At 38.4% G+C, this 21,524-nt stretch overlaps 4 protein-coding genes across 6 annotated transcripts in view; 1 reads left to right on the top strand and 3 right to left on the bottom strand.

Moving 5' to 3' along the window:
• Window positions 1-1,439: 1,439 nt before the first annotated feature.
• mvk (mevalonate kinase) lies at window positions 1,440-8,916 on the bottom strand. Its single transcript, XM_077522966.1, has 10 exons — window positions 8,555-8,916; window positions 8,309-8,456; window positions 7,946-8,090; window positions 6,493-6,648; window positions 4,702-4,805; window positions 4,484-4,529; window positions 4,230-4,320; window positions 3,774-3,893; window positions 2,323-2,476; window positions 1,440-2,139 (listed from the first exon to the last, which is right to left on the bottom strand). Exons 1-10 carry the CDS (start codon window positions 8,630-8,632, stop codon window positions 1,988-1,990), a joined length of 1,194 nt encoding a protein of 397 aa, XP_077379092.1. The 5' UTR covers window positions 8,633-8,916; the 3' UTR covers window positions 1,440-1,987.
• Window positions 8,917-9,039: 123 nt separating this feature from the next.
• Window positions 9,040-10,496, top strand: mmab (metabolism of cobalamin associated B). Its single transcript, XM_077521531.1, has 9 exons — window positions 9,040-9,186; window positions 9,326-9,381; window positions 9,462-9,555; window positions 9,630-9,687; window positions 9,762-9,834; window positions 9,911-10,008; window positions 10,088-10,152; window positions 10,235-10,294; window positions 10,381-10,496. Exons 1-9 carry the CDS (start codon window positions 9,083-9,085, stop codon window positions 10,463-10,465), a joined length of 693 nt encoding a protein of 230 aa, XP_077377657.1. The 5' UTR covers window positions 9,040-9,082; the 3' UTR covers window positions 10,466-10,496.
• On the bottom strand, window positions 10,493-16,198 carry aldh3b4 (aldehyde dehydrogenase 3 family, member B4). 2 transcript variants are annotated; one of them, XM_077521528.1, is made up of 10 exons: window positions 15,918-16,198; window positions 15,386-15,581; window positions 14,298-14,408; window positions 13,947-14,067; window positions 13,790-13,875; window positions 12,734-12,815; window positions 12,264-12,653; window positions 12,030-12,196; window positions 11,019-11,118; window positions 10,493-10,945 (listed from the first exon to the last, which is right to left on the bottom strand). In XM_077521528.1, the coding sequence occupies exons 1-10, from the start codon at window positions 16,067-16,069 to the stop codon at window positions 10,746-10,748; spliced, it is 1,605 nt and encodes a 534-aa protein (XP_077377654.1). In that variant the 5' UTR covers window positions 16,070-16,198; the 3' UTR covers window positions 10,493-10,745. The 2 variants fall into 2 exon arrangements, with proteins under 2 accessions (XP_077377654.1, XP_077377656.1); XM_077521530.1 differs by lacking the exon at window positions 15,918-16,198 and adding an exon at window positions 15,649-15,864.
• A 42-nt stretch (window positions 16,199-16,240) lies between these two features.
• Window positions 16,241-21,524, bottom strand: part of ube3b (ubiquitin protein ligase E3B) — a 100,700-nt gene continuing 95,416 nt past the window's right edge. For both annotated transcript variants that reach the window (XM_077521526.1, XM_077521527.1), the window contains one exon: window positions 16,241-19,539. In XM_077521526.1, the coding sequence (XP_077377652.1) occupies window positions 19,348-19,539 (192 nt within the window). In that variant the 3' untranslated portion in view covers window positions 16,241-19,347. The remainder of the gene's footprint in view (window positions 19,540-21,524) is intronic.

Here is a 21,524-nt window from a genome sequence, read left to right as displayed (position 1 = left end):
CCTCTAGCTACTGTTAAATGTCTATAACAAGTGATTTAAAAAAAAATGTATTCATTCATTTTTAATCAACCATTGTACAATACTGGTGACAAGTTTGGATCTTTTTTTCCTTAAAAAAAAAAAAATGCATATTAACACAGGAATTTACAGTAATTTTTGTCGTGAATTCCTGTTTTAATGGCCAACAGATCCTTTAAACACGACTGCCATTATTTACAGCTGATAGACAGGCTAAGGTTACAGGGAAATGATTGTTGTGGTTTGAAAGGTCACACATTCCAAATGTATGTATATGCAATCCCAGATAGTGGGATGGCAAAGCTGATTATGTAGATTGTATGTTTTTTTTATTTTTTATTTTATTATTATTGTTTTTTACGAGGGGCAGAACCATAAGGACAAAACATAATTGACCCCTTAAACTCAATGCACTCAGTTCCTTGGCAGTGTGCTAAAAGCTCCCACCCCGCACATCGAAAGGGTAAACACCCCCGGGAAGATCATGCACAACAACATCATGATGTTGATGTTTCTTGTCTCTATGAGCGCTGGGGAAAACGGGTCCTTGCTGAGCTCATTTCGATGTCCCAGTCTGGCACAGTTACTGTAAATGTGTAACATTAAACTGGAGTCTTGAATAATACAAGCTGACAATATATTGTGAGTCCACTGTGCAGGAAGTCACCGAAGCCCCTGTTAGTAAAACCGGCGGCCATCAGCGACATGACATGTTGTCAGTCAGCTCCAGTTGTGTATTCAGACTTTAATGGCTCCTGACAAGCTCTCCAGCCGCCTACTGGGGGTCCTGAGGGAAAGCGCCCCTGGTGAGCATGACCACTCAGAACATTCAGATTAAAATGAATTCAACATCCTCGGTTCGGATCCATCCGCACAAAACTGCACTTAACATTGGACAGCCTGCCTTTCCCTGCTCTTTAAATCACTCCTGGGACCCCACTTTTTTTTTTTTTTTTTTTTTTAAATCAAATCCCTCCAACTTAGACATTTTCTGTGTATCTTTGACCCCCTTTGCTCCACTTCCTGTGTTATCTGAAATAATCTTACAGCCTCCTTATATTCTTTTCATCAGAGTAGAAAGAAGCGGGCGTTGACATTGAGAGATATATATATATATATATATATATATATATATGAAGAAACATCTGTGGCTCACAGGAGGAAAAAAAATAGAGTGAGAATGAAAGAGCAGAGAGAGGCGCTTCAAATGAAACGGGCTCTGTTGTCTCGCTCTTGCGCCCCTCCCTCTTGTCGATGCCGGTTCAATTGAAAAGCGCAGTGGTAATTAAATTCCAGCAGGGGTTAGGGGCAACTGTGTAGTGTACCGCCAAGGGGGGGTGTGGAAGATTGGGGGGGCGGTGATGTTCGCTGAACATAAAGATGACACAATCCAAGGGGACAGAGGGGGCGCCGGGCAAAAAGAAAGGGAGGGTGACATATGTCGTTTATTCGCATACGCCGCACCACTTCATCTTCATGACATTTAAGGAGTGGGGGGGAGAAATGGAAATTCAAAAATTTGTTAATCCCAGAATGACCTTTTTCCAAATGGGGAATATTCCAAACAGATCCATTTCTGTATGTGCTTTTGCAGCGTAATATGTGATGCTTTTCAGGCGGAGAGATAAAAGACAGAAAAGTACAAGTTGCACACAAAGTGCATAAAATGTCAGGTTTTAAAACATGCTTTAGCGGAAATTAAAAATGTACAACTCAACTCATGATCATGACCATTTTGGTACTGTACAGTACAATCAAAAAGAGCGCAGTGCTGCACTTCAGCAAACAATTAGTAAGGGACTCTCCATTAAGGAGAATTTATGGAACTCTATCGCCATCTAGCGGACAAAGTGTACTACATACAATTATCAGTCCATTTCTGTTCAGTGTGAAAATGGTTGCGGTTGAGCATACCTCAAGTCTTGTTGAATGTCTAATATAATGACTTCCACATCCATGGCCACGTGTCTCAGTAACGGTTTAAGATTCCTAAAATATCCTCCTTTACAGAGAGTGGCAAATGTACTTGGACGCCAGGCCCGCCAATGCTTGTTTCCCAGCAGTCAAAATCGCAGTCTTTCAAGTCCTGAATCGTAGACTGGACTACAGCGGAGTCTGTTTCTACAAATAAATGGCAAGTCATGATTGGAGATACTGAGATAGGACATAAAAATGTTGACGTGTTTATCTACATTCCAGCCCATGCTCATCCACAATAGGATAATAATAATGAATAGATGATTTCATTGTTTTTGTTTTACTAGTCTTCTGACATGAAATAAATGGTAGCTAAAAATGACCTACCTGGTCTCAGAAGAGTGATGCCACAGCCCCCTCCCCCTGCGCCTGTTAGCTTGCTGTGGAGACCCCTAGCCAGCGTGACCCGACACAAGGTATCCAGGGCAGGATGTCCCACCCCCATGACATTCAAATGATGCTGGTTGATATCAATGAGCTCCTGCATGTGCAATGATAAAAAGGAAAGCTGACACTTCTGATCAGGTGGTAGCGATGGAGATGCTTCAATTAATGAACTTATAATGACATTACATTTGAATATTATGAATTTCATACATATGCAATCTATCTGCACTATAACACATTTAAAGTGGAAGTCAACCTTAAACATTTCTTAACAATAATGTTATGTGACCTCACTAGTCTAAACATGACATACTGATTAATATTACATTTGTGGAATTAGTTATTCAGCAAAATCCAGTCATTTTTATCCATCTCACAGGGCGGCCATTTTGCCACTTGCTGTCAAAGATGACATCAATGTTACTCAAGGAATGACCAATCACAAATCACCTGTTTTCTGAAGCTGAGATGTGATTGGCTGTTACTTGAGACCTGATCAACATTGATGTCATCTTTAGTCGACAGCAAGTGGCAAAATGGCCGCCCCCTGTGATGGATCAAAGCAGTTGGATTTTGCTTCTTAACTTGTACTGTATTCCACTAACACAATATTGACCAGAATATCATATTTATTAGGGATGCTCGATACCACTTTTTTTTAGACAGATACCGATACTCAGACCCTCAGTACTCACCGATACCGATACTAACTGCCGATACCAGTAGTACGTTTTGATAAAAAACAAAACAAAACAAAAAAAAGACAAAAAAAAATCACTCAAAGATATTTTTAAACAAATATATTCCCTTTAATTTTGACCCCAAAAAAAACAGCACAGTCACCCTTCAATAATCTTAAGGCTCAAAATAAAACACAAAAATGCTCTTTTTGTTTAGGATCCACAATTTTGAAGTATTTCCAAACCGGTGAAGTTTTGGTGAAAAACACAGACATGATTGTGGGTTCATTGTTGTCAAAACAGGAAGTGATCCTCATGATTTGCCATGGTGTTATACTGCTGCAGGCTAGCGCCAACTATAGGCAAGGAGGACTCACTCAACGTCTTCCCCCTCCGGCATCGGTCGCTTGTACTCGTTGGCGTCACGAGTACTCGAGTACTTGAAAAAAGGCTGGATCGGCCTGATACGATACCTGGTATCGGTACTCGTCCATCCCTAATATTTATGACTTAGACGAGTGGGGCTGTTCATATTATTGTCAAAAACATGTTATGTTTTTTGGGGGGGTTTTTTGGGGGGGGGGACTACCCCTTTAATAAATGTTACGATGGCAACAATTTGACCTTTGACAAATCTACTCTATTTACATTATTTCCTATGCGGGGAAAAACATTTCTAAATCCTAACAAATGAAATATCAAAGAGCATACCTCTAAAATATTGTAGTGCTCTCCTGTGATGGGTTCACGGGTCATCTCTAGGAGGACTTTCTCGCAAGTGCAGGAAATACCATCAACAGAGTCGAGCACAGAGGTCAAAATAGTAGGGAACTATGGGAAATGGGACAATATTATTGTCATTCATTTCAACTAAACCCAGACATGTTTATAAAGAAGTTGTGACAGATTGCTCATTATTACAAAAATGAAAAACAGCGGGTTAAACTGTGCTCGCCTGATCACAACAACATGCGGGCTAAAGTGTGCACACCTGCTGCTGTCGCTAAGGCAACGGCACACAGGGGTACTGGTTAAGAGTTTAATTTCAATATTTTATGACAGCACTCAACACGAGGCTCTGGAGTATGCGCCATACAAAGGAAAGGCCTATGATATTAATTAGAACATCAGCAGGTAACGCACGAGGGAGTAGAAAACATTTAGTACCTTGTTAATTTTGTCCTTCACCCTGGCAACGAGTACCTTGGTGCTACGCGGCACTTTAGTGTTAGTGAGGAGGATTCTTAATAATGGCACCCTGGAAGTAAAGCAAAACACAAAAAAAGAGGGTTGAACTAAATGTGTTCTTTGCGTGTCCTGCTGAGGCTGCAATTTAGTCCCATCGACATTAATTTTTGGGAGGAAAAATATGTGCTGTGATTTCATGAACCCACTCTGCGGAGTTTAATCAGTGCCACTACCTGCTCAGTGGTATTATCCTCCCGGCCAAGAACCTCAGCATGCCTCCTGCACAGAAACAAATCAGTCATTAAAGAGATAATCATCTGATGATAATGAACACTGCTGCTGCACAGAATACTCCAGTGATTCCATTAAAAAAAAAAAAAGAAAAAAAAGTGTCCATGGAGGCACGAAGGTGTCACCGCAAATAAGCACTCTACCATATGCCAGGCCTCACCCCACGTCCCGACAGCGTTGTCAACTCCAGAGGGATTACCATGGATGATCATTTCGCCTTGGAAGGCCCAGCTGTTGATCAACTCCAGGTCCTCCTGACACCATCTGCAAAGATTATTCTCATTATTTTCCATGATAATGTGTCAGGTCAAACTACTGGGAATTCTGAATAAATTGCTGTTTCGTGACCAACACCAAGACACCACAGTAATAAAATTGCATGTCAGAGAAACACTTATTATATAAAAATGTCTTCTTAATTTGATCTTAAATGCAGAGTTGAGGATTCAAGTCAAATAACTAGCCAAGGGGTCTGCAACCTGCGACTCTGGAGCTACGTGTGGCTCTTTAGTCCCTCTCCTCTATTAGAAATTAATATGTATATTTTTTACATTTTTTTTTTTTTTAGATAAAATATTATTTACATTAATTCATGATTGAATAAAAAAATGAATAACTCAATATTAAAAAAAATTCAAGAGTCCAAATTGTTAAGTTGTCAGAAAAAAATGATGAAAAGAAGATGTAAAAGTTTTTTTTTTTAATACCTAAAATTGTCCAAAAAGGAAGAAGAAAAGCAGAAAATTAGTATAAAAAATGTCCATTAAATTGCCAAAAACACCAGAGAACTTAATTAAAAAAAAAAAAAAAGAATAACTAAATACATTTTTTTTAAATTCAAGAGTCCAAATTGTTGTCAGAAAAAAAAAAAGATGAAAAGAAGATGAAAAAGTTTTTTTAATACCTAAAATTGTCCAAAAAGGAAGAGGAAAAAGCAGAAAATTAGCATTAAAAAAAGTCAAATAAATTGCCAAAAACACCAGAAAACTGAATAAAAAAATAACTACATATTTTTTTAAAATTCAATAGTCCAAATTGTTGTCAGAAAAAAAGATGAAAAGAAGATGAAAAATTTTTTTTTTAATACCTAAAATTGTCCAAAAAGGAGGAGGAAAAGCAGAAAATTAGCATAAAAAAAAGTCCAATATATTGCCAAAAACACCAGAGAACTGAATAAAAAATGAATAACTAAATGTTTAAAAAAATTCAAGAGTCCAAATTGTTGTCAGAAAAAAAAAGATGAAAAGAAGATGAAAAAGTTTTTTTAATACCTAAAATTGTCCAAAAAGGAAGAGGAAAAAGCAGAAAATTAACATTAAAAAAAGTCCAATATATTGCCAAAAACGCCAGAGAACTAAAAAAAAAAGTCAGAAAAGAAAGCTTTCAAAAGTAACCATAAAATGTCCAAAACCAAACAAGAAATCCCCAAAAAATAACATAAAACGTCCACATAATTGCCAAAATTGTCAAAAAATTGATAGCAAAAAAGGCAGAAAAATGTTTAAAAAAAAAAAAAAAAAAAAAATAAATAAATAAAAAAATTCAGAAATTTGACAGAAAAGAGTAAGGTCTGAAGTATGAAAAACTAAGTATTAAATATTGCAACAACCTAAAAAGGCAAAAATAAATAAATAAATAAATAAATAAATAAATAAATACAATAAAATATTAATCCCAAAACGGAAGAGAAAAGGAAGAAGAAAATAAAATTAATGTCTACGTATTGGACGCTGCATATGTTTCTGTTCCGGTGCATCTCTATTTAGCTTCTGGGCCCTCAGTACATTAGACTAACACTAGCACTGTTTCGTTCATCACAATGTTGAAATGTTTTGTGGTTCCAAACAGATTTTTGGTCATTTATTTGGCCTAAAATGGCTCTGTTGACATGAAAGGATACTGACCCCTGAACTAGCCCACTATTGATCCCTTTCACATATAATGTCATTACCTGGCAGTGTGTTCCCACTCTTTGAGAGGAGCAGGAATGGCTCCACTTGCACAAAGCAAAGCTGCAGCTAAACACACAGAGTAGGCTGCACTCGAACCCAGGCCTGCTCCGGTCGGCAGCTCTGACCACACAGATATTGTCAAACTTGGAAGCTCACTAAACGCAGAAGAAAAGAAAGTCGCATGTGTGAATGTCACATCTTCAGCACATTTTTACAGTGAAAGTTGGAGGGAGAAAAAAAATGCATCCTCCAAGAAACAGTGCACTTGTTATCTGGTCGACGTCTATGGGTGTCATCAATGTTTACAGCAAACGGCAAAGTAATTTCAGTTCTGTCACTCGCTGTTTTTCACAGCCTGTAAGACAAAATTTTCCACATTTATTTCCTGGTCCCTGCTCTGCGTAAAGAGCAGTGTCAAGAAATCGGTTGTCACAGCAGGCCCGCCGATAATCCACACAGCTGTAACAAAGTCTGGAGTCAGTGTGTAAATTGTGAATGCAGGAACGGCAGACTCAATTCTGCCTCCCTGTTGTGTTGAAAGCAATTCCGCTATCAAACATATGTCATACCAGAGCTCAAAGTTATCTACGTATGGTTTCAGGATGCCGTGTTAATGTGTAAATTGCCGCAGTAAACCTCAGTTGCTGGGTTCTGAGGAAAATGTAAAGGAAGCATCTTGAAGGATCTACTGTATTGCCTGTGATGCAACGGGGCTATTTGTAAGCACACAGCACGGAGATGTCACACTGCACTTCACATTTTATGCCGGTTCACTGAAAATAACCCTGTTGTCTATATTTACACAAAGTGACTAGCTCTCCAAAAGGAAACAGCATTAGTAGTGGTCAGATATGTTCATTTTGCACAAGTTCTTTGTTAATAAATTAAAAAACAAACCAAAAAAAACAACTTATTTTTCAGAAAATCTATCCACAGCTATTTGGTGAAAATCTCACCTATTCACATTATTTGAGCTCCTTCCATAATGACTTCAAGTGATTTTTCTTCAAACTCCAATTACTGTGGAGGCTATTATTTTTTTTAAGCGTAAGTTTGAAAGATATATATATATATATATATATATATATATATATATATATATATATATGTATATATATATATATATATATATATATATATATATATATATATATATATAATTTCTATTTTATTTTATTTTTATATTTTATATTTTTTTAAATCATGGATAATGCGTGCTCAATTAAATTCCAATATGATTTTAACGATAGGAAGATTTGTTGATGTAGCCGTAACAGTCAACTGTGTGTAACAAAATACTGAGAAATCGAAACATGTGGCATCTCTGCATATGATTACCTGCCGTATGAGTAGTGTGTTTTTTTATTGGGTTTGTTTTGTTGTATTGAGTCATACAAAGCAGATCTATATTACGCATATAAAAATATATGATATAAAACAAATGCATCTTACCCTGATCCAAATAGAGAAATGTAGATGTACAGGAACGCCAAGGTGGCCATGTTAGTTGTATCCAAGTTTCCATTTGCTACACCAACAAATTCACGTAGTCTCTTCACAAGTTCAGCATCTAGACGCTTTACCTCCTCCTGCTTGCCTGTAAAGTGGAAAAAAAAAAAAAAAAGGAATATCAACAGTACGATAACAGTGTTCTTAACAATAACGCAGCAATAGAGAAGGACACCATGTTAATATACTCAAATGTTTACAAGTGTGTCTCACTATTTTCATTCATTTTTTTTCTCTCTTAAGATTATGGGATGGGGGAAAATGCCATCAGAGCAATTTAAACATGAACTTGGGAGCATTCCTTACCACGTGTATAGGGCATAAACTGCTTCAACTCAGACGCATCCCAGCAAAGGAAGGTGTCAATGTTTGGGAGGTTGATGCAAACTTTACCAGTGTTAGTGGCTTTCAACTTCAAGTATGTTCTCAGATTCAAACTCACAGCAAGTGCGACCTGTAAAAGTTCGACACAAATCGTTCATTCATTGCTAAGAGGTTTCTGTTGCTTTGAGTGGCTGTACGATATCAAACACAAGCTAAGTGGGAAATTACCTTTCCGTGTACAACTGCGTGTTCTCCATGAAGAATTGCCTTCCCCGGAGCAGATACGATGCATTCCCTAATGTGCATCTTTCACAACAACGCAGCTAGATCACGTGAAACTAAGCAGCTCTCGTAGTAATATGCAGCTAATGCTAACCCCTTTCGAGATTACACAGGTGGGAATTCTAGCTCAGATGCTTTCTTAGAGGTTCAACGAATAATTAAGAACATAATTATTCAAGTGCAGTGCGCGAGTAAAACTGTCATTAGATAGGTTGGGTCTCAGTGGTCTGTCATGACGTATAAGATAGCATCTCGTTAAACACATTGCTGGACGAGACGAAGGACGGTCCAGGGCACGTTCAGCAAACGATAACCAATCAGCTTACACCGCTTCTTGGGATGTGATCTTTTTAACCAATCACCATCCGTGTTTCCTCCAACCATCCGCTAAGTGACCCAATCATGCGATGAAAAGGAAACGCCCATGTAGAGCTACGGAAAGTGCGAAAGGACAATACTCCTTTTAAAATAAACATGGCTACGTTTGTTCGCAAACTTTCGATTTTGAGCTATGTGTTCAGAAGTGCCGGGCAAATTTGCGAGCGACAGACCAGGCAAACGTCTTTCCTTTCGAGAAGGTTGTATAAGTTCTATTCTGATTTTAGCATTGTTCCTCAAATGTCATTCACGTATTGTTACCTTTCGTAATGAGAGGTGTGATGCTAGCAGTGACGCTATCGACTGATCATTTTGACATTTGTCATTTTTCACTTTTAGTTACGCCACCGAGAGAGACAGAGTTCCCAAAATCTATACCAAAACAGGCGACAAAGGTTTTTTTTTTTTTTTGCAACTTGAGAAACTAAATGCTCCACTAATTAAAATTTGACTTGTTTTGATTCCACCTTTTTAGGTTACTCAAGCACATTTACTGGAGAAAGAAGACCAAAGGAAGATCATATTTTTGAAGCTTTAGGAAACACAGATGAATTATCATCAGCTATAGGGTAAGAAATGTAACAATCTTGCACCTTTCTGCCTTTTTGTTTACATTGATCACACAGTGTGTTAAATGTTGCAGCTTGGCCAGAGAATTTTGCCTGGAGAAAGGCCATACATTCACCTATCAGCTGGATAAGGTGAGATTTATCTGATATCACCTCTTCGATGAGATGGTAATTACTAGATTCGACAATTTGTGTTTATCAATCAGATACAGTGTGTTTTGCAAGATGTCGGCTCCAATATTGCCACTCCTCAGTCATCAGCAAGAGAAAGTCATCGAAGTATGTGAAGGAGATAATTATGTTTTAAATGAGTACATCATGCATTCTGTTCGAAATGCATTTTTTTGTTTGCAAGCTCGGACAAAATTTACTGGAACGCCAATAACAGACTTGGAAGGCTGGATTGATACATTTACTGAAGAACTCCCTCCTCTAACCAACTTCATTTTACCTGTAAGTTCAATTTGGCATCTCTAATACAGTCTTGTGTGTGTGCTGATTTATTTATTCATGACACTGTGTATTATAACAGTCTGGAGGAAAGAGCAGCGCAGCTTTACATATAGCTCGGACCGTCTGCCGCAGAGCTGAGCGCAGGTCATTTTTAAGCACATCCCTTTTGCTGTCACCAATTTGAACACATTGTAATTTCAGTGTTTTATCTGTGTTCCTATTACAGCGTTGCTCCAATTGTGCGCTCTGGAGAGGCTGATCCTGATATTGCCAGGTTTTTAAACAGGTAATTGTGATGTTCCAGTCAACAAGATCATACTTTCATCATCTTTGAACATAAATCTGATTAGTGCCTCAACATTTTCCATACAGATTAAGCGACTACCTTTTCACTGTGGCCAGATATGCCGCCCTGAAAGAGAACAACAAGGAGATAATCTACAAAAGACCTGAATAATACTTGATTATAATAAATAACTTCATACATATTTGGGCTGTAGCTTTATGTGCATATTTTATAATTATACACGACATCCAAAATTATATGTGGATGCATTCAGTGAGAACAACTTTTCAAAACTGACATCCACTTATAGCACACATCTGGTGTTTATTGACAGCCTCTCATTTCAATCAATTGTACCTCCTTTCTCAATGGATTTTGTGCTTTTTATATTGTTCGAACGCACTGAGGTCTAAATAGAAATGTGGTTTTCAGTTTGACGCTTCTCCACAAGTCACAGGATTTGGCACCAGCCCTGGCTTTTCCAGGAGAGACTGCTACCCCACGTGATGAGGGAGAGATTGCGGTCGTCGTAGGGTGGATAGCGCAGGGAGGTGACGCATTCCAAGTGCGTGCTTCTCAGCAGACACGACTTTCTATGAGAAAATGTATCAAAGCTAGAGCGTCCGTGGTAGGAACCAATCCCACTGGCACCTGTATCAAAAACAAGGAAGTCACATTTTGATATATCGTTAGATTACTTCACACATCCAGTTTGGTAATTTACCAACTCCGCCGAACGGAAGAGTTACTATGAGACTCTGCAGGGTGCTGTCGTTGGAACAAAATCTTCCACTTGATGTTTCGCTCATGACTCTGGAAATCACCTAGATTGTCAGAAACAACATTTGAGGACAGGGCAACCATATGGCCAGTTAAGAATGTACTTTTGTAGAATCTCATAAGTTGAAAGTCACTGAGTTTTAAAACTTTTGAATTCAACCCTTTGTCGCAAAGGGGCACACAGAACTTAGGAGTTTGAACTGCCAGTCTAGTGCATTGAAATTGTGTTTCTCAAATTAGAGAATATATAAACTTAAAAAAAAAAAAAAAAAAAAAAAAAAAAGTCTTAAAAATAAAATTTAATCTGCCATAAAAAAATAATCAATGTTAATTTGAGTCATTTCCTGAGTCACATTAAACTTGTTACACTTTTTTTTTTTTTTTTTTTTTCAGTATACTTGATTCAGTGAACAATTTTCAGCCATGAAAAACTAATATTTTGTCCAGAATAATTTTTAAAACTTCATTATTTTTCCATGTACAAATAAAACCTTTAAAAAGTAATGTTTCTACTTGTTGTCGACTGATGATGACAATCTGTGCTCACCTGCTTTCTGGGTTTGATCAGTAAACTGAGTCATGATTGGTTGTTACTGACTTCCTCAGCACAGGTGATATCAGTCGACAGAAAGTCGAAAAATTACTTTTTAAAAAAGGTATTAATTCTACATGAAAAATAATTAAGTTACCACATTAATTATAGACAAAATATTAACCTTTTACTGCTGATTGATAATAGCTCAATGAGTCAAGTATCCCTTTAAACAAACCCATGATGGAAATCACCAACACGGTGCATACTTTAGACATTAACAGTAAAATTAAATACAAATGTACGGCAGTTAAAGTTAAAATGTTAGTAAGAAATTGCTCCCATTGTTCAAGGTTCTATAATGCTAACAGTGACCAAAAATCAAGTTTTACAGTGTTTGACCTTATCAATTCTACCTCATACCTTGCTGTTGTTTGAATACACATACACACAGAGGGCTTTCTCTTGTTTGTTGATGAAGGAAATAGTCTCATCCACATTGTTTACAGAGAGAATTGGAAGAACTGGACCAAAAAGTTCTTGTTGCATGATGGGGTCAGACTCATCCACTTCGGTCAAAATGGTTGGGGCTTTGAACCAAACAAAAACAGTTTAGTCAAATATTTTTGACATGAGCCAGTTTATGTGGGCTCTTACCGATATACTTCTCCGCCTCTGTCACCTGTCCACCCAAGGCTACCTTTCCAGATCGCCACAACAAATCTTTCGTACGGTTAAAGACGTCCAGATTGACCATACGGCAGAAGCTGCGGGATTCTCTGGGATCTGAACCATAGAACCGCATCAGGCAGCACTTGAGCGCCTGGACCAGACGGGTTTTTACGTCCAAATGGCACAGGATGTAGTCAGGGGCCACCAAGCTTTGCCCGGAATTGTGAAAGCGGGCCCAGGCTATGCGCTGGGCCGTGATGGTAACATCACAATGTTGGTCTACGTAACATGGGTTCTTCCCACCCAGAACAAGGGTGACGGGTGTCAAACATTGAGCTGCAGCTTGAGAAATTCGAATACCATCCTCTCTGGTTCCTGCATTTGAAAATATAAAAACATTGAGTAAATACTGTATGCCATTCAAAGATATGTATTGTCATTGCAGTTATTCTTACCAGAAAAGAAGACGTGGTCAAATTTAAGTTCCACAATATCAGTCAAGTCATTGGCGCCTGCAAGAATTACATGGAAGCATTCCTTGAGGGAAAACAAAAAAGAAGACCATTACTTTATCATTTGAATTCCAAAACAAAACAAAAAGAGTTTATGTCATGGTATGTGGAGTATGGATGTGGTGGATGGACATAAAGGCGGAGAAACACAGCAGGGAGAAGGATAATATAAGAAACTTTATTTTCATGGATTAAGTCAAGGGCTGGATGGGACGTGAGAAAACTGGGGACCAAGGCTAGACTGGGAAAGGGGAAGCTGGTTGACATGACTGGACTGGACATGGACAGACTGGGCAGGACAAGAGAGACACTTGGCTTGGAAGTGAGGGAGAGACACTTGGCTTGGAAGTGAGACACTTGACCAGACGTAGACAAACCTCGACCAGACGTAGACACTATCAACACAGCTTAGCACACCTCAACTGGACAAGACAATGCTACCACCACTCATGAACAAACACCACTGACTAAATAAAACACTAACGAGACACTAACAAGACACACCTGGGAAACAGCAGGCAGATGGCACTAATTAGCAACACATACGAGAAGTGGAGACACACAGGTAGACAAGGTTAACTATGACGAAACAAGGGGAGACAAAACCGGACAACAGACAACATAAAAACCCAAGACTAAACCAAAACCCAACCCCCCAAAACCGAAACATGACAGTTTGGTGTCATAAAGACAGCAAAAATTACAAGCATTTTGTCAGACGAATAAATATGTTAAACAAATACATCCCTGACAACCAGAACTAAGAGAGATCGCCGCCAAATGTACAATACAATCCAATACTCAATTTCCCATAATGCATTTTTTCTTAAAGGGCCAGCCTCGGCATATAAAGCCCAAATCAAAACACTAACTAGAACAAAATGGTTAACATAAAAATTGAACATGAAACATAAGGCAATTTAAAGCTATAATGTTAACAACAACAACAAAAAAAGATTCAAAACAAGAATGGAGTCTCATGCTGTGTTGACTACTCACATTGTCCAAGTATGAGGGGATGAGATGATGGAGAAGTGCTGCTGTGTGAGCTGTGCACACAGAAGGGCTGATGATGGCACAGTTACCTATACAAAATATAAATCTTATGTTTATAAAATACGAATAATACTCTTAAACGTGTCAATGGGGGACGTACCTGCTGCAATGGCGCCCACCAGCGGCACCAGGCACATTTGGACTGGACTGCACCAGGTGCCCATGATCAACACAACCCCCAGGGGCTCGTTTACCACAAGACACTCATCCAGAGTGGTGGACTGAGCCAAGTAGACATGTTCAAAGTTAGTCATTAAAACTGGCACTTATGAGGCAATTTCAGTTCAGAGGAAAACACAGTTTAAGCCTTCAATTGTGCAACTTGCATGTTAATCTTCTTTGCCCAAAGAATGTACGTCTTTGTAGCAGTCCGATGGAATGTGCCCCACCAAGAGGTTGTGTAAAATCGTTTGTAATCCCAATGTTTTTCAAAATAACAGAACAGTCTCACCAGGTTTCTTTCCACGTGCTGTGGCTGCATCCACTTCCTGAGGTTGCCAATAGCATGAAGAGCCTCGTTTTTAACAGGAATCAACTCTGACACAACAGTCTCAAATCGTGGCTAGTTCAAGAAGAGAGATTTTGTAAAGAGTGAATTAAAGACAGTTTCTCTTTTTTTTTCCCCCCTTTTCTTTTTAAAGGGGATGTTAACCCAAACATTTTCTTGACATGTTTTATGCACTGCTAAACACGGTATTCTGATTAACATTTTGTTTGTGGAATATAAATTAAAGCAGCAAAATTCACCTATTTTAACCCATCTCATGGGGCGGCCATTTTGCCATTTGCTCAGGAAACAACCAATCACCCCTTACCTGTTTTCTGAGTTTGGTCATGTGATGTTTGAAAGCTAAGTTGTGATTGGTCGTTACCTGAGCAACTGTGATATAATTTTCAGTCAACAGGAAGTGGCAAAATGGCCGCCCTTAGAGATTGAAAAGGAGAAAAAAGTAAAAAGGGGAAAAAAGAAAAAAAAAAGGAGAAAACAGAAAAAATAAAATAAAATCGAAACAGGAAAATGAAAAAAGGAAAAAAGAAAATGAAAAAAGCAAAAAAGGGGAAAAGGAAAAAAGGAGGAGAAAAAAGGAAAGGGGAAAAAAGAAAAAGAGAAAAAATGAAAAGGGAAAAAAGAAAAAATGAAAAAGGGAAAAAAGAAAAGAAAGAAAGGAAAAAAATAAAAGGAAAAGAAAAAGGAAAGAGGAAAAAAAAGAAAAAGGAAAAAAAATAAAAGGAAAAGAAAAAGGAAAGAGGAAAAAAAAGAAAAAGGAAAAAAAATAAAAGGAAAAGAAAAAGGAAAGAGGAAAAAAAAGAAAAAGAAAAAAAATAAAAGGAAAAGAAAAAGGAAAGAGGAAAAAAAAGAAAAAGGAAAAAAAAGAATTCTGATTTTGCTGCTCAATTCATATTTTCCAAACAATATTTAGTTTCGACTAGTGGGGCTGCATTTAACACGATTTAACAAGATTTTGATGTTAACATCCCCTTTTAGCAATGATGACGACAACAACGCTAAAAATAATAAATTAAATCTCAACTCCACACCTTGTGAAGATCCCTTCCAAGAACATCCACAAAGTCACACTCGTGTTCCTCCAGCATTCGCACCACAGCCTCAAGCTGGGCCAGCCTAAAGTTCTCCTTGATGCTTCGCTTGGCCTGGAAGGACACCCGGGCTCTCTTCAGCAGGTCCTCGTACTGCACAGGGTACGTCTTCAAGCATGGCTCGCCTAGCCTGGTCCTTCAACATCCAAAAGCCAGTTAAAATCTCCAAACCACTTATCAGTCAACACCTTGATCCACTCTACCTTCTGCATGTTAAACGGCCATTCCTTTGACATGCAGAGCAAGCCTTTCCCTTTGCACTCATGTCTATTTTAGAAAGATCTCCAGTGCTGGACTTCCTCATTGTAACTGGTAAGCTTGTCAAGTGAAAGCCCTACTCGCAAGGGGGCATAGTGAAAATCCTAATAAAGCCCTCTAGCTAGTCAGGTGTCACGCACAACAAAAGGTCAGCATCACATGAATCATACTCACCCACCAACAAACCGACTAAGGAATTAAACCTTCAACTCACCTTGGTCGAGCTTTAAACCAGTTGGCAGGAGATGGGCTTAGTGGGCTGCTCATGATTTTACTGCTGATCTTTGTGGGTCTCTCATGAAATGCGCCACAATGCAGGGGACTGAGGTGGATGTGTGCATTCACAGCATAATACATCCACCACATTATTCAGGAAAAGCTCCTATTGTGCTTTTCAGGAGTCATTCTCAAGCCAACAGCGTCCTGTTTTTAGACAGACGTTGTGTTCATGTAGAATGCTCTCTCACGCACCAGCTGCTTGCAATCAGACATGATTGACTTGAGTAGGGGGGTAAAAAAACAGTAAAACACTTTGTGACTGTGGAGCAAATACTTTATAGAACACCAGTGTGCATGATTTAACATGACAAGAAAACATATCTTACATACATGGACACATTTTTACACAAGAATCGCTCTTTTTACACACTCTAGAATGCAGTCAGTTCAAAAGACACTCTTAAGACAATTAGACTCTCAAGTGAAGGGGGAACACTGTCTCTGGGAGCGTACTTGCACTCAAAGTTGGTTACACGTATATTCTTCTGTTGACATCATTTTAAATCAATGACTGACCTCATCTTTTATCTCCTGTGAAAACAAACAGCGCTTCAGTATTTAATTTCATATGCACAAGTCTCATTAGTCAACTGGAAAGGTCCACTATATTTTTATGTTAACCGGTTCTACACAACTAAGTTTTGTTCAGTAGCCCTCTAGAGCAAGGAACTGTATTTGGTAACTTGTCCAGGCCACCAAATTTGATCTCCTTTTGGAACCTGGAGTCCAATAATCATCAATCAATTAGGTACAGTGGATATAATTCTACACGCCCAGTTGTAATGACAGGTTTAGTGATTAAGACCACGTTAAATCATTTAAAACATTTTCCATCTTTAATGTGACCTATGACCAACTGAGAATATGTAGTTGCACAAGTGCGCACACCCTTATAACTAGGAAGTCGCTATGTTCGGAATTAATCACAATTATATTAAATGGGGGTCAGCACACACTGCCCACCATTTAATGTTTTGTATTGGTTATAGGTAGAATTAGCTTTAAAGGGACAGCAATGTAAAAAAAAAAAAAAAAAAAAAAAAAAAAAAAAAAAAAAACCTTTTTGGGAGCTTTTAGCTATGTTAAAATGTTAATTTCTCACCCAAAACAGCACCGAAGTGGTGTTTTCTTCCATTCGCCCCTCTATGAGAAATTCTAGGTCATTCTGCTCTCCAAGCACCAGCCCCTCCTAACCTGAGAAAACGAGCCATTGTCACTTTGTGACGTCATTAGGTGAAGACCGACCCCCGCACCGCCTCTGCGTACTAAGCGCACGGCCACTTTCTCTGGGACCTCCATGGGATAGTGACAAAGTAGCCTTTATCAGTAAACATTTTGCCCAAATAGATTCAAAGCAATCAATTATCTTTCATATTTGCAATGCCAAAGTGCAATGATAATTGGCCGTCTTAAAAGCCCAGAAAAGGTACTGGCTGATACTTGTATAAACTACATGTAAAACCTTTGCGTGAATGAATTATATAGTGGTTAGCGCAATTGCCCTGTAAGCAGCAGGTACTTGGTTCACAACCCGCTCAGGTTTGTTTCTGTTTTTTTTCCTCTTTCTTTCCTCTCTCTTCTTCACTCGTCCCCTCCTCCTCTACGATTTATTGCGGCAAGGAGCCGTTTTGTTTCAAATGTTTATTGAAGAATTGATGGCTTGCGTGGCCATTCAGAGGAGTGATCAAAGGCAGAGCTCCAACAGCAGACTGCAGTCGGTTCGCCGGGGGTGCAGCAACCACACGCGGAGAGGCGGAATTTTACTTGTCTTACTTTACTTGTCTTACTTCTGCGCTAGAAAAATAACGAGCAAAACATCGTGTCAAAGGTAAGATTTAATCATTTAACCTATAGTTAACTGTGGAAGGACTTAAAATACCGTCATGTAATTGCTTTAAAATAATTTATCTCAGTCTGCTTTTTTTTTAATAGTACAAAAACCTGACTTTGAACAGGGGTGTGCAGACTTATCCACTGGATACGATGTTGAGGGACAGAAAATAATTCTGTGAACCACCTCTTTCTGTAAAGAACTGTTGCCTTTTAATTCAAACTGTGTTGTTTTCACACAAGTTGCTGGTTTGTAAGATGGCTAGTCTTGGACCTGTGGTACGTTAATGTTTTTGCTTTTTTGCATAATGACAGATTTTGGTTGAGATTTTATCCTTACTTTTACAACCTTACTTTGAGAGTTGCAATACTGTCTGACTAAGATGTCACTTTGCCCTAAGCTACCCAACCCAAACTCTTTGACGACATTCCCACCCAAAGGAAGTAGTCCAATTAGGCTGGTGATCCAGTCCATGACATCATGTTGAGAGGCTTCTTAACATATAATTCTTCACCACATGGCTTAGAAAGTCCACAGAGAGAATCGTCATAGCCTGAAGACTATATTATGTTGTAGTTGTTTTCGTGGTATTACAGTGGTTGGGTTTCAGAGAATAAGCCCAGCCCCCGTTTCTATGGCTTGTTTCCAATATACAACATTATTGGTTTCACTTGTGATAGGTGAAGGAGCAAGGGGAAGATGGTGATACATGAGGCACTCAACAAAGTTGTGGTTTTCGAGCATGACGTACAAAACCTGCGTCAATATGAGATGTGACATTTTCAGGCAGTTTTGTCACAGATAAAAGATGCGAAAGCTCTCTTAAAAAGAAAAAAAACAAATTCTAGTGCTCCACCTCAAATGAAGCATAGATCCATTAATTCACACCATGTTCCGAAACGATAAAAACAAGACCATCTGTGTCTTTAAGAGGGAGTAAACTTACATGAGATGATGGAGTCCTCCATTGTGGAGGCTGAAGACAAGACACTGATTTGTCTTCTCCTTGAACAAATTACATTTAAGCAACACAAAACACATTAGGACTCATTTGATACCCTCTCAAAGATGCTCGGGTACCAAAGTTCCAAATTGTAAGTGTATTACCAATGCATCACATCGTTTTCACGCGTCTAATGGCTTGCATTGCATCTGTATTGCTTTCCAGTTCTCATGTGGTGGGAGTGTTCGATCTAAGAAAGATGATGTTAGGCCTGAGGAACTGAGATCTAGTAACTATAAATGTGGATTTAATTGCGCTAAATACAATATATGACCTTGGATTTCACGATGCTTGTGGCACAGGGAGGTGCCCAATTCGATTGTGCTGCAAAAACAGCATCTCCCTTATGCTGGAAGGGAGTTAATAGTAATCCTGCAGATGTTCAAATAAGACGAAAGGAGAGTTTGTCATCCCTCATCGCTCCTCTACTTTGTAGAAATTTCCTCAGACGAGAAGATCCCCATGAACCTCAAACCTTTAGTTCGGGTCCGGCGCCTTTATCCTGTGTAGTCCTTTTGCGACACTTCTGCATTACGAAAGCTCAAAGCCGGTGTTCATGCTGATGGCGTAGCGCAGCTTGTCACGCAAGATGCTCTTCTTGCTGTAGTTGGGCAGCTTGAGCAGGTTGAAGCACGTGGAGGACGTGGGCAGTCTGCCACCGGGTTCTTTTTTACGGATGGTGAAAAAGCCTCTGAGGACGCTGCCGAGGGTGTCCCCCGTGTCCTGGCCACAGGAAGTTACAAGTTAGCAAGACGGAAGACAAAACAGATGTCCAACGCATTCAGAACCTGTGCATCATGATGATATACTATTGGACAGTCGTTACAAATCCAGCAAATACTTCAGAGCAACATTAACTCATTTGCTGCCAAAGACGTATAAATATGTTCTATTTTAAAGATTTCCAGTGTACCAAAGATGTATTTATACGTTTTTTGTTTTGTTTTGGGGTTTTTTTATGCTAGAGCATACAGAAGGCTTTGATGCAGCCTCTGAACTGAAGATAAAGGTTGAAGCAATGACAGTTATCACAAAAACGGTCAGCAGGTGGCAGCAGAGTATAAGAGATCAACCAGGATCATGTAGAAATATGCTGTTTTCCCCCGGTTTTAAACAGATTTGTGAATAATGATTAAACTAAGCTATATTCTAATGCTATTTGCTGCAAAACGGAAACAGATTGATAGAAACGTACCCCCCCAGATGAATCAAATTAAAATCAGTCAAAATTCAGCAAAACAGCAGAGAGCGAAGGGGGTTTGCTTCAGTGAAAATGGTTGGGAGTGAATGAGTTAAGAATCCTACTGTAAAATTCAAAGTGTATAAGCCCCTCATTTACGACTGAAACAGCCTAGTAGTCTCATGCAATTTTGTGAAGTGGTTCAGCACCAACAGACTGTCTTTAAATATTAGTAAAACTAGATTTATGGTTTTCAGTTGTAGAAATATAGATGCTAAAGCAACAATGATTGTGCAAGGTATAGAAATAGAAAGGTCTAATGAAATAAAGGTTCTTTGGAAAGCGCATATAAAATATGTCAAATCAAAGGTAACCCAAACCGTAGCCTTGTTACACAAGGTTAAAGACTCATTGAGCAAGAAATTCTTTGTTATTGTTATATAATTTATTGGTTGTTGTTCCATACCTGACCTATTCCATTGAAGTGTGGGGGTGTGCAGCCAAAACCTACACTGAACCCATCTTTCTTTTTACAGCAACTTGCTATTCCTGTTGTTTTCGGTTGTGGATACAGAGACCACACTAATCCAATATTTATAAAACTAAAAAGTTTAAAATTTAATGAATTGATGGATTTTAACTGCCAATTAAGATGCAAAAAAAAAAAAAAAAAAAAAGGGTGAGTACAGATTTAATGGAACAGATATTTTTTCCAAATCTAAACACAGAACTTAACAAAAAGAACAATATATTTGTATGTGTTTGTATTTGTACATGTAACGTGCGTTTGTAGTCACAAAATGGCGGAGATTAAGTAAGGTATGTTGGGGGTGGGGGGACAGAAATCTTCTTGGAAATAAAGAAGCAATAATGCAATTTTAGATGAAAAACAGCAAATAAACGCTACGGTTTATCAAGAATTACAAAAGCAAAACTCTGATGTCATCTCACGGTGCTTCTTGTTCTTCTTCTTTCATATTACTGGTGGATCACATTTCTATGGTGTATACTGCCACCTACAGCGGCGGAGTCCCTTCGCAATATTCACAAAAGAAGAAAAGATGGAAACTAGGTCCGGGTTTTAAAAAAATCGAAAAATGAATATCAAATCGATTTTCCTTTTTGGGCCTGATATTGATTCGTAAAACCATTAATCAATTATTTTAATATCTCTTTTCCCCACAACTTCATAAAATAGAATTTTGAAGGCGGATTTTTTGGTATCTTACTGTTTTCTTGAAATTTACTGTTCACATGTATTTAAAAGTATTTTCTTACATTTATGAAAGACCTGACTTTTTGCACTTTCAGAAAATTCAAAATCTTTTTCATTTATATTTACAATTGTTGAATTAGAATTATGAAAATATTTTCATCCCAACCCATCAGATGTCAATGCTAGTGTAACACATATGTGACTATAACACACGTTACTTTCATTAATAAACAAAATAATTTAACCAGTCACTGCCTCCGCAAAATTACATTTGGAATTTAATGTTTGCGAAGTTTTTGTCATGTCCTTGAT

Source organism: Festucalex cinctus, chromosome 5 (genome assembly GCF_051991245.1).
Source record: "Festucalex cinctus isolate MCC-2025b chromosome 5, RoL_Fcin_1.0, whole genome shotgun sequence".
Classification (NCBI taxonomy): domain Eukaryota; kingdom Metazoa; phylum Chordata; class Actinopteri; order Syngnathiformes; family Syngnathidae; genus Festucalex; species Festucalex cinctus.
Note: the sequence above shows the minus strand (reverse complement) of the source record. Positions and strands in the feature narration are given on the sequence as shown.